General features: G+C 37.8%; 1 protein-coding gene across 2 annotated transcripts in view; it reads right to left on the bottom strand.

Annotated features, from left to right (window-relative positions):
• Positions 1–12,695, bottom strand: part of CARS1 (cysteinyl-tRNA synthetase 1) — a 49,016-nt gene that overhangs the window by 15,823 nt on the left and 20,498 nt on the right. For both annotated transcript variants that reach the window (XM_034416903.3, XM_034416904.3), the window contains 9 exons: positions 9,331–9,480; positions 8,917–9,057; positions 8,268–8,356; positions 7,300–7,421; positions 7,094–7,206; positions 4,845–4,973; positions 3,642–3,771; positions 3,284–3,387; positions 990–1,087 (listed from right to left, as the gene is read on the bottom strand). In XM_034416903.3, coding sequence (XP_034272794.3) covers positions 990–1,087; positions 3,284–3,387; positions 3,642–3,771; positions 4,845–4,973; positions 7,094–7,206; positions 7,300–7,421; positions 8,268–8,356; positions 8,917–9,057; positions 9,331–9,480 — 1,076 coding nt within the window. The remainder of the gene's footprint in view (positions 1–989; positions 1,088–3,283; positions 3,388–3,641; positions 3,772–4,844; positions 4,974–7,093; positions 7,207–7,299; positions 7,422–8,267; positions 8,357–8,916; positions 9,058–9,330; positions 9,481–12,695) is intronic.

The following is a 12,695-nucleotide window of genomic DNA, read 5'->3' as shown; positions in this document are numbered from 1 at the left end:
CTTGCCTGGCAGAGAGACCCCCATGGCAGAGTAGCCTCTCCATGCCTTTCCCTCTCCATGCCTTTCCTTGGACAGCCTTTGCTGTCCAGACAACTTGACACTATCTTAGAAGCAGTTTCAGCCCAGAGCATCAGGGTGGGGCAACGGTTCCCAGGGTGGCCCTGTAGGTATGAAAGGGCTCTGGGGCATCAAGTGCACAACCCAGCCAATCAGGCTCTGCTCGTGCTAAGAGTCAGCCAAGATGAACTACCACGCTGCCATGCCACTCTTCTCTCTGTAATGCTTCCTATGGCTCAGCTTGTGCATCTGTGCAGCATTCAGCTACCGGACCTTGGTGGACCGTGATGATCTCAGCAACCACAAAGTGTTGAAAACTGCAGTCTCAAGAAAATGATCTGGATGATTGTGGCCAGTTGGCTGCATGTGTGAGATCCCTGATCTAGGCTCTTCTCCCACTTCTTTGGATGGCCTTCTCTTGTTTCTTTTAATTTTTATCAAATCAAGGAAAGAATGGGCCAGAAGATGAAAAACAATGTTTAAATCTAAAGGTCATAACCAGTTTACTTTATCAGGAAAAACCAGCTCTCTTGAAAAGCGTATGAAAGAGGCATTGGTTCTTTTTCCTACTTATGAATTTTACGGTAGCATTTGTTTGACATTCTAGGCAATAATAAGTAATGAAATGGTAGCACACTTAACCAAAAGAACTGACTGCGAAATGCACTAACATAGACTGGCATGTAGGAAACTATGCCAAGCACTAAACAGAAGATGAAATCAGTTAAGAAGGTATGTGCAAGGACCTGGGATTGGTGCTATGAATGCCCTGGTTTGGTATGTGAATTAACAAGTAATTGAATTTCAAGGAGGAAGTCTTTAAGGAATGTACCCTGTCTGCTCTAAATGGAAATGCCAGTTTGAAAAACAGACATTGACACAGATATACAGAGGTCTATTCATAAAGAGAGAAAGAAAAATGGTTAGCTCACCTTTTATTCAGTTCAATTTCCTGGTTTTCCCATTTTTCATACTGGCTTGTCACATCAGCAGGAGCTCGAAGGATATCCTTTACATTTAAAAAGAACTCCTAAAAAGGGAAAGGAAAGAGCCCCAAATTTGTTACAAAGTATACTGTTCAGATATTTATTTCCATACTCATTTTTGGTTTAAAACAGGACTAACCCAGCAAGAAAAGCAAAATTTCATCGCCTGCTATCAAGGTGTGTGTGAGTGTGTGTGTGTGTGTGTGTGTGTGTGTGTGTGTGTGTGTGTGTGTGTGTGTCCCCTTAAAAATGTTTTTGCAGAACATGGTGGAACATACCCTACCAAAGAGGGAGATGATTTGAAAGTTTTACTTCTTTCCCTACCTTCATCATGCTTTGTATATTGATTTAAATTGTTTATTGGCATGCTAACAATAAACTAAGAAAACAGGCCTTTACAAGTTTTTTATTTCTAATTAGCCTTTTAAGGAAACCCCTCTCCACTATAATACAGATCAATCTTGGAGGATATTGTCACTTGAATTAACCCAGAAAGTTAAGTGGCAACCATCAAGTTTTCAGTCTATGCCAGGACAAAGGAAGTTGGTAGGATTCTCCTTGGTTTCTTCCAATAATTAATCAGTCCTAGTTGCTTACAAGGTATTGCTGTCATTACCTGTCATTCACGACACTGGCATGAGGGTGAGGTTAGGCAAATGGTGACATGCAATGTCATTTTTTTTCATAATCATTGCTAGTAGTACAGGTAATCCTTGGTTAACAATAGTTAGAATTTCCATTGCTAAGCAATGTGGTTGCAAAGCACAACATCATGCAACCGTGCCACTTAGCAGTGGCAATCCCAGCACTTCTGATTGCTTTCATTCAGTGCAACGTCAAGTGGTCGCTATGTGCAATTTCCTGTCAGCTTCCCCATTGACTTTACTTGTCAGAAGACGCTAGTGAAGGTCGCAAATGTGATTATGTGACTAGAGGACAGTGCAAGTTGTGATTGTAAACCAGTTGCCCAACACCCAGAGGACAATCACATGACTGTAGGGATATTCCATTGGCTGCAACTACAAGGACTTGTCATAAGTCCCCCTTGTTCAGCACCATCATAGTTGTTTTTTTTTTTTTATTATTATTATTATTATTATTATTATTATTATTATTATTATTATTATTATTATTATTATTTATTGGTTAATCTTTAGTGAGATTCACAGCCTTTGAGGCTGGTTAATAGCTCAGCAGCTCGAGTCCTAACCAAGGACCGAGGAACTGTTAAGGTATCCTCGGAGGATGTAAGCTGTTCCGAGTAAGGTGGTTTTTTGTAGAGTCAAAATGTTCAAGTCTGGCAAATTTAGAATTTCTAAATAGCGGGGTAGCCCTTTGGGTATTGCTCCGAGGGCTCCAATTACAATCGGGACAACACACGATTTCTTTTTCCACAGTCGCTCAACTTCAATTTGTAAGTCCCGGTACTTTGTGATTTTTTCTTGCTGCTTATCTTCAATTCGTGCATCACCAGGTTCATTGACATTGCAATACCTGGTGATGCACGAATTGAAGATAAGCAGCAAGAAAATTATTATTATTATTATTATTATTATTATTATTATTATTATTATTATTATTATTATCATTATTTATTGAATTTATATCCCGCCCTTCTCCCCGAAGGGACTCAGGGCGTTGAACAGCCGAAAATTAAAATAACATACAATATAAAAGTTAAGATAACTAAAAATAAATTAAATTAATCGGCCTCCCAATTTAAAACCCCAAGCTATACAATTAAAAAACTAACCCATAAAACCTATTCAGGCCAGGCCGGCTTGCTGAAATAAAAACGTTTTCAGAGCCTTACAGAAAGTGCGGAGATCCGGGATCAGCCGTATTCCGGGAGGTAGCTCATTTGAGTTTGAATGGTCACTGAACAAATGGTTGTTACGTAAGGATTACCTATAGATGCTTATGCTACCTTGTGAACTGGGCCCACTCCATTTGTGATTTACGAGCCTGTAAAACATCCTCTGAAATTCTGACCCCCTAACCTCACTACTCCCTTTTTGTTGTTTTTGACAGACAACAAAACTATTGAACCCATGAATGACTACCACATATGAATAGTGGCCTGATTTTGGTTTGGTGGATCAGGGCGTGTAGGCCTACCTTATGATTTTGTGCCACAATCTTGCATATGAAGAAAGGAACAAAAGAACACCTGGAATTTTTCAGGAGTATGTTCCAACATCTGCACAACAGAACAATGAGAAAAAAGGAAAATAACTTACGTTTATGAATTTCTCATACTGGATAGCGGACTCCATGGTGTTCTTTGAATAATCTAGAGTATCCTTCCACGAATGCATAAGAAAAATCAGCCTTAACTGCCGTGCTGTTGAGAGTTTTAAAGAAACAAATGAAAAAATGCTGCACAGCAGGGAATCATAGCTGACAGAGGCCATTTAGGCTATCCATACATAGCTACTTAAAAAAAAACAACTCCAAAATACTAATTACAGAATAAAAGAAATAATCTTAAATGCCAATTAGACCGTTTTTAGCCAAAGACAATGGACATAAGCTCAGCAAGGGTTAGCGCCATTGTACCCACCAAAAATGAAATGTTTTTCAATTAATAGATCTTACCTGTATACTGTTTCAATGCATCTTTTATTGTAATAAAGTTTTTCAAAGATTTGGACATTTTACAGCCAGCAATTGTCAAATGCCCAGTGTGTAGAAAATAGCGCACCCAGTGATCATTGTCGAAGTATGCCTACAAAATCAATGAGACCAAAGAAGTATATTATAATATGAACCCCCATTAGATTGCAGCAACATTAAAAAAAGAGTGATCTACGTTGTAAGAATAAAAAATAAAGATATCTATAATAAGATAGGAAGCAATAAAAGAACATTTTAATGATAACTAATGAGGATTAGTTAATAACATTTATTTAGGAAAATTATGAATGCCCATCTTATATACCATGATTCTAGGTAGCTAATAATAATCAAAACATAAGAAACATAAAAAAAAAATATCAGCCAGCACTTAGCAACCAGTTACAACTGATCCAAAAAGTGGGATTTATGACCCAGATTCAAACTTCTGACGGTTGGGCCCTCTCTACTGTCACATGATGAACTTTGGGCCTTTGGAAATAGAGCAGCATTTATGGCCATTTGCAGTAACTCGTAGCCACATGATCATGTTTTATGATGGTTTTGCTGAAAACTGAGAGTTACTCTCATGTTCAGAAAAATTGTGTCCATAGCAATAGGGTTGGTGACATGACTGACTCGTTTTATAACCAGTGTGGTATATAATACATATATTATGTATATACATATAATTGTACTAGGGAAAAACTATTTTTGTTCCCATCTTGGTCAGGCCCAGCTTTTTTTTTTTTACAGAGATATACAGGATATAGGGAGGGAGTGGCTCAGTGGCTAAGACGCTGAGCTTGTCAATCGAAAGGTCGGCAATTCAGCGGTTCGAATCCCTAGTGCCGTGTAATGGAGTGAGCTCCTGTTATTTGTCCCAGCTTCTGCCAACCTAGCAGTTCGAAAGCACGTAAAAAATGCAAGTAGAAAAGTAAGGACCACTTTGGTGGGAAGGTAACAGCGCTCTGTGCGCCTTTGGCATTTAACCATGCTGGCCACAAGACCACTGTCTTGGGACAGTGCTGGCTCTTCAGCTTTGAAACGGAGATGAGTACCGCCCCCTAGTGTTGGGAATGACTAACACATATGTGCGAGGGGAACCTTTACCTTTACAGGATTTTTTGGGGGGGGGGGGAAGAAAGGTTGAGAACTATTGGTTTAGTGCCTCACACCACTTACCTCAGATTGTGCCAACTCATTGTCATGGTGGGGGAAACGAAGATCAAAACCTCCTCCGTGAATGTCCATAGAGTCTCCTAAAATGGATCCAGCCATTGCAGAACATTCAATATGCCATCCTGGACGTCCCTATTAATACAGGGTGGTAACTAATTAACCCTCACCACCTTGATGATTTAATACTAAAGGCTAACATGCACTATATTCATTAAATGATTTAGCTCAGTCAGTGAATTCTGGAGAAGTACGGAATGACGATGGGCTCATAACTTGTTTAAGGTGATATCTTTCAAACCGCAGGATATATTTGCCTTTTGTTTAGGAATTAAAGACATTAGCAGAGAAATATCTCTAAAGCAGGGGTGAAATGCTATCGGTTCGCACCGGTTTGGGAGAACCGGTAGCGGTGGCGGTGCGTGGTTCAGAAAACCGGTAGCGGCAGCAGCGTGAGGCTCCGCCCACCCACCCGGACGTCATTACTTCCTGGTTTTAACCTGTTTTTGACCCTCTGCATATGCACAGGCTTTGCACAGAGAATCCAAAATTGCACATGACGCATGCGCACGCATTTCTGAACCGGTAGGGAAGGTAAGTAGATTTCACCCCTGCTCTAAAGCCTCCAATCAGCTGGTGGCTTAGAAAAAGATTAGGATGAACGGAATATATAATTGCAACCTGAAACTGCAAAAACTGAAGAAGTCTGCTAAAACAGCTGTAAGGCCAAAGATAACAAGATTCAAGGTTCAGGTTATAACAGTTCAGATGGGAATGCTGTTTAAAAAAAGTAAGCAAATAAACCTCATCTATAAAATTATTGGGTCACAGAGGCTAAATATTCCAAATTGTATCTTTCTAGGGTCATTATTTCACAGCAATACTAGATAATTTTAATCTGAGAACCTGATTTGTGCTGATTAGGTAAACATCGCAGCTGAAAAACCAAAAGGTTGTTTAAATGCTTTATGAACTAGCGCCTTATACAGCTGTACAGGTAGTCCTTGACTTACAACAGTTCATTTAGTGACCATTCGAAGTTACATCATCACTGGAAAAAAGTTACTTAAGACCGTTTTTCACACTTACAACCGTTGCAGCATCCCCATGTTAAGGTGATCAAAATTGAGATACTTGGCAACTGGTTCATATTTATAAAGTTGCAGTGTCCTAGAGTCATGAGATCACCTTTCGTGACCTTCTGACAAGCAAAGCCAATGGGGGAAGCCAGATTCACTTAACAACTATGTTACTAATTTAACAGCTGCAGTGATTCACTTAACAACTGTGGCAAGAAAAGTCATAAAATGAGGCAAAATTCACTTAACAAATGTCTCACTTAGCAACATCAATTTTGGGCTCAATTGTGGTCATAAATTGAGGATTACCTGTGTTTCCTGAATTTATAAAATTAATAATGGATGTAATTGTTAGGCACTGTTATTTATTACAAATTTATTTAGTGGTACCTCGATATTCATTGTTAATTGGTTCTGAGAGGAGTGATGGGTACCCAAAACGATGAGTACCAAACAAAATTTTCCCATAAAGAATAAGATACGGAGTCACAAGGCAGCTGACATTGACAAATTCTAGCTTATGCATTGAGTATCAAACAAAATGATGAGTACCAGGACAAAATTTTTGTGTCAAAATGCATTGAGTACCAAATTCAATGAGTTTCAAAGCAGTTGAGTACCAAGATACCATTATATAAGGATTAAGATGCATATGCATAATATTTTATTTGGCCACCTAATGAGAAGGAAGGACTCACTGGAGAAGAACCTAATGCTGGGAAAGATTGAGGGCAAAAGAAGAGGACGACGACAGAGAACGAGATGGCTGGATGGAGTCACTGAAGCAGTAGGCATGAGCCTAAATGAACCCCGGGGGATGGTAGAGGACAGAAGGCCTGGAGGAACATTGTCCATGGGGTCACGATCGATCGGACACAACTTCACAACTAACAACGATATTTTATTTATTTATTTATTAAATTTAAATGCCATCCATCTCACTGTTTCAAGTGGATGGCATAGGCAATAATAATGCTCTAAATCCAAGGATTTTGCTGTATACTGGTAAGTGAAAATCATGTACAAGGAGGGGCACACAGTAAATGTCCCTGCTTTGCCTGGTTACAGAAATTGCATTGTAGAAATATTAAAAAAAAAAAAAGCTTTCTCCTCTCCCAAGGGAGTAGCTGTGCCTCCTGAACACACAAATAATTGCTCAATCTCAGCTATCCTTACTTTGCCCCAAGGAGAATCCCATGAAGGCTCTCCTGGCTTGGAGGACTTCCACAAAGCAAAATCATTTGGCGATCGCTTTTCATTTAAACGATCCACGGAGATACTCAGGTCACCTAGGAGAAGCAGAAGAAGGAATGGTAAGAATCAGTAACTTTATCATTGTCTCCAAATATTCTCTGGAAACATATTTAATGAAGTTAAATTACCTTCGCCCTCCTGTAATGCTTTTTGATCTCCTACAGCTTCAGGGACCAATTTTGCATAGGTGTGTTTCTCAGATGCATCGAATTTTAGTGTATCAAAATAAACAGATCCATTGGATACATAACTAGAAGGCAAAACGAGTTTCAGTAAACAGGAATGTTGATCCTGTTTAATGTAAACAACATTCTTCAGCACTTTTGCATGGCTGATTTTAATATAGAATTCAAGAAAGTTAGGCTATGCTGGGGGGTTGATGTTTGGAATTGTAGCTCAGCTTATCTGAAAGTCCCAAAGGTGCTTTTCAAAATGCAATTGGACTTTCTTGGTTTTTATTTTTCCTTGAAAAACATTTTGCTTCTCATCCAAGAAGAATCAGAGTACAAATGGGTGTAGATTCAGTCCTTTCAGCAGTCTCAAGAAGGTTCCACACCCATTTGCACTCTGATTCAGGTGACCCTGAGAGTACAGATAAACCTCCAAGTGGCTTCAATGACTCTCAGAGAACTAAACACCGACCTTCAGAGTACTAACTACCAGATGACTGCAAAGAATATAAATACTTCCATTCCCCACTATTCAGTCAGAACTGAAGCAGCTTCTTGAAGGAGAAGCAAAATGTTTTTCAAGGAAAAGAACCATGAAAATCCAGTTGCCTTTTGAAAAGCACTTGTGGGACAATCATGACCTGGATGATTGAGAATCTCTGTAGACAACTCATCTGAAAACATCAGGCTGGGAAAACTGGATAAAATTAATTCATGAGCACTTGTAAAATAGCTGGAAAAAAATCCTTATTGTAATTCTTTGTTATATAATGTAGAGAAATGTTAGCCTGTCTTAGATAAAAAGGACATTGGAAATATTCCTTTATAGGGAACCCAGTGAATTACTTATCAGATACTCAAACTATTACTCTCAGCACTTTCCTTATATTACAGAGATGAGTGGGAAAATGTCACGTTATACTCACCCATATCCATTATCTACAATCTTCTGAACAAAGTCTACAATTTCTGGTACATATTCACTTACACGAGTTAAAACATCTGGAGGTAATACCTGGGGGGGAAAAAACCAAACCTTTTCTCTTTCCAAAATCTCAAAATATATTCCGCTTTACAATTAAAATGATATAGTAGCATAATAATAAAACTTGATAGGAAAATCTTAATTAAACCCAATTTAAAAACAGATAGGAACTGCTCTCAACAGACCTACTGTTCTTGGGCTATTATTTTGTTTAGTGAAATCAAGAAATATCTAACTGCCAAAAGCTAAACCTGAAAAATATCCTTCAAGCTAAAATAGAAACTAACATTGCTCCAACTGTTGATGAAACACAAATGATTCTTGATATTAATCTAATTATAATTTTGATCTTCTAGATGGGAACAAATGGAACATAGTACTACAAACAAACTTTCTGAGGATTTTGCCTAAAGATCTCAGTTTATCATTTTAATATTTGAAATTGTTTCTAAATTGAAACTTTTAACATATACATATATGTATATGACACATTTGCTTTCTAGTCTTGAAAAGAAGAGGAAATTTGAAGAGGAAATTTGACCATTCAGAAGTGTCCTTTTAAGTTTTGTTGAATAAGCACGTCTACTTACATTGAGAGCTGCCATATCTTTATGATGTTCTTCTTCCCAAAATTTGGGAAGTTTGGAAAATATAGAGTTATCAGTCACTTGACTACCCAACTTAGTGTCCAGCCACTCAGAAATTGTATCCTTTGCTTCTTGCAACAAAGTCTGAAAAATAAATGTTATTTAACACAAGCTGTTCATCATGACGCACAATTTCCACAATTCTTACAAATTCCCCAGAGGCCCATGCTCAAATTCTCTTCAAGATTCATGGGAAAGACATTTCAGGGGAACCTTGCTTTGGAAAATGAATGAGTGACTGAGAATGTGTGTATGTATGTATATGAATGATGTGTGTACGTGTGCTTTGTGTGTGGTAATGTATCAGAAGGCAATGACTGAAATGACTCTCAACCTGTTTCAAAAAAGTGTACCAACCTCAGCATATTTATTGACTTCTCCCTCAGAGAGCTTCTTCTGAAGGCCATTCTCTAGTGGTTCCAGAGCAGCTCTCACTGAATTTTGCATCCTTTCCAGCATCTGTTTCTTATCAGGATCAGAAGTTTCTTCCAACTTTGCTGAAAAAAGCTGAATAAAAAACATGGGTGGAAAACATAAACAAAACCAGGTGAATATTTCTATTGGAGCACAAATAATCATGAGCACGGGAAAAAAAGAGAGATTTAAAAGTAGCTATTAAAAGCCTCCTTACATTCTTTCTCTCTCTCCCACTCCCTCTTTGTTTGTGTGTGTGTGCGTGCATGCAAACAAGGAACATGGATGTGTAAACTGAAGAGGAGAAGGTCTTGCTCCCTTTCGGTTGTGATCTTTCGCATTGTTCTTTTGCAGCATTCAACCTCTCTCCTCCAAGAGGCCGTGACTATCTATCTCCCTAACCCTATCCATTAGTTATAGGGGTAAAATGCTAAAAATAAAACTATTATGTAAGCAAACATGCTTTAAGTAAGAAAGTCATTAGAATTTTAGAAGAAAGTGAAATTTCTCATTAACATCATATTATAGTAATAATCACAGCCAGGCTGGCCAATGCAGGAAAAAATATATATATAAAAATTATTAATTGGGTCATCCCTACGTAAGGACGAAGTAAATGTTTTTTCCCAGTGAGACTGGTCTGTCAGGGTAACCTGGTCTACCCGAATATGGGACGGAGCATACTGCTTCTGCTTTCGCCTTTTAGCCCCAATCCAGGAGCCTTCGCAGGCAGTTGCTTTTGCGACAAACTATTTCTGTGTTGAAAAATATTTATTCATTTTCTTAATTTCTTTGTCGGTAAATATAAATTTAACACACACAAAAAAAGACCAACTAAAATGTTACAGAAGATTTTGCCTGTCAGTTTCTGAGTTCTCCAAAGTTCTTCATTAAACAATTACACTACAGAAGTGGATCTTCCGAATAAAGTATGCAAATGATGAATATCTGTACATTTCCATTTCATCATTTACTGAATTTCCAAACTCCTTTCGAAAAATGATTTTGCAATGTTTATGGCAATGATTAAGGGAGGAGCTGAAGGCAAACAAATGCAGAGATTTACATTTCATTGGCAGCGGAGGAGAGGGTGGCAGCACAAATCAACCTCAAGGTAAAGCAAAAGGAAAGGGGAGCTGAAATCAAACCTTGGACCAAAAGAGGTGTTTTCAGACTGGCTGGGGAGCATTGAGAGGTAAGAGCATATTAGGATCTGGCTATAAGAAATAGAGCTATGCAGTGATTTGGATTCCAAGTGGAAACGATGCTTTGGAACCTGAGCCAAAATCAGTAGCTACTTAAAACACGCACATCTTTTTGCAGGATTATTGGTTGCTGTTACGTGATCATGGGAAAAGCACATGATTGAAGGACTTAGGCGCTACCTATATAACTGTCTAGTGTTTTCCCTTCTAATCCAAAAACTCTGCAACTCTTAATAGGGCATGTTAGCAAGGAGAGAAGGTGATGACGGAAGCACTGAACAGCAAAGCCTTGGCACTTCTCAACGTCAGGGCTAAGTATTTTGCAGGCTCTGAAGGATCAGTTACAGCAGAAAAGGATGAAATCCTCAAAGAATTAAAGGGTGTGAAAGGGAAGAGCAGGGAAAGAAAAAGAAGGAATAAAATGGAATCAACAACTATCTAGCTTTGCTGGCTGAGGAACTCTTGGAGTTGAAGTCCACAAGTCTTAAGGTTGCCAAGGTTGGAGACCCCTGTTCTAAGAGATCCCTCTTATGAGACAATCTCATTGCTTTCCCATGACACTGGAGTCTAACGTCCGGGCTTTATCCTCGGTCACTGATGCTAGTCCTTGCAAGGCAGAATGGAAACCAACCACTTGGTCCTGTTAGAATACCAGGTGGAGAACAACAGGCTGATTCTCTGTTTTCCCCATCTTGCTTGTTTCTTTTTTTTTTTTTCCATTTCTTTTTCTTTTTTTAGCATAAAACATAAAATACATCTTTTTAGAGCAGGGTTTTGGTCTGGCTTAAAATAAGTACAATTATTCACATTCCCTCAATCAATTTTGTTCCAAATTTTAAAATCTTTCAGAATAAAAAAAAAGAATAATAATAATAATAATAAAAACACAAAATTCTTATTCTAAACATTTATCATTCTACTATAACACTCAAAATTCTAAACAATAAACACCATTCTAAATCTTTATCATTTTAACAATTAATATTTCATGTATATTCCTCAATCCTAAGACCCATTGCCTCAAAACAATATTTTATCTCTCTTAAATGACAACAGATATCCAATTCTTGACAAAAAATATTTTCCTCCTCTCTTAAAATCATTTGAAATAAATCAACATTTCTTTCTATATTTTATTACTTCCAAAATATTTTACCTTAATACTTCAAATTTATTCTCAAATTCTATTAGACCAGCTGTTTATCTGATTCATGGTTTAAATATCTATTTCCCAGTTATAATTTCCAATATTCCTTTATCCATTTATTTAACTGGTTCACAGTTCAATTACTATTCTCCAATAATGTCTCTTCCACTTCCTCCTAGGTTTATTTTTGAGCTGGTTCACATCTTAATCAGCTGCTTTCCAGCAATACTTCCTCCACTCCTTACCTTAATTATTTTGGCTGGTTCACAGTATAATTGTAACTGCATACCAACCTTCTCCTTTACTCCTCCTAAATGTAATGTAAAACTGGTTCACAACTCAGATGGTTGCCTTCCAGCAATGCTTTCTTCCACTCCTACCCCTATTTTTAACTGGTTCACAACTTTATTTCACTTGATCCCCAGGTATAGTCTCCTCCACACCTACCTTTTTATTTTTTGCTAGTTTACAGTTTTGCTTTAACTGTTAGCCAGCGTATGCTTTCCTCCGCTCCTAACTGTATTTTGGCTGGTTCACAGCTTTGCTTTAATTGCTTTCCAGTGCATATTTCCTCCGCTCCTAACTCCTATTTTTATTTTTAACTGGTTCCCAGTTTGCATTCACTGTTCTCCAGTATGATGCTTTCCTCCACTCCTACCCTATTTGTAAGACTGGGTCTCAGCTTTTCTTTCACTGATCACCAGAATCTTGCTTTATATTTTCCTCCACTCCAAGATCTCTTATTCAATTATTTAGCTTCAAATTACTTCAAAGTATATCACCAATGGTATTTTCAATCTATTCTCCTCCGTATCTTTTGCTAATTTAAAAAAAAAAAAAAAATTCAACAAATATCTTATCTCTTATTTTCTCCTAAATTTTCTCCCGTTACTTGCTTATTTCATATTTCAATACAAACATCATTTTAAAACCATTTAAAATTCATTTTTCTATGC

Source organism: Pantherophis guttatus, chromosome 1 (genome assembly GCF_059756535.1).
Source record: "Pantherophis guttatus breed Tessera chromosome 1, ASM5975653v1, whole genome shotgun sequence".
Classification (NCBI taxonomy): Eukaryota; Metazoa; Chordata; class Lepidosauria; order Squamata; family Colubridae; genus Pantherophis; species Pantherophis guttatus.
This window is presented reverse-complemented; position numbering and strand designations above follow the sequence as displayed.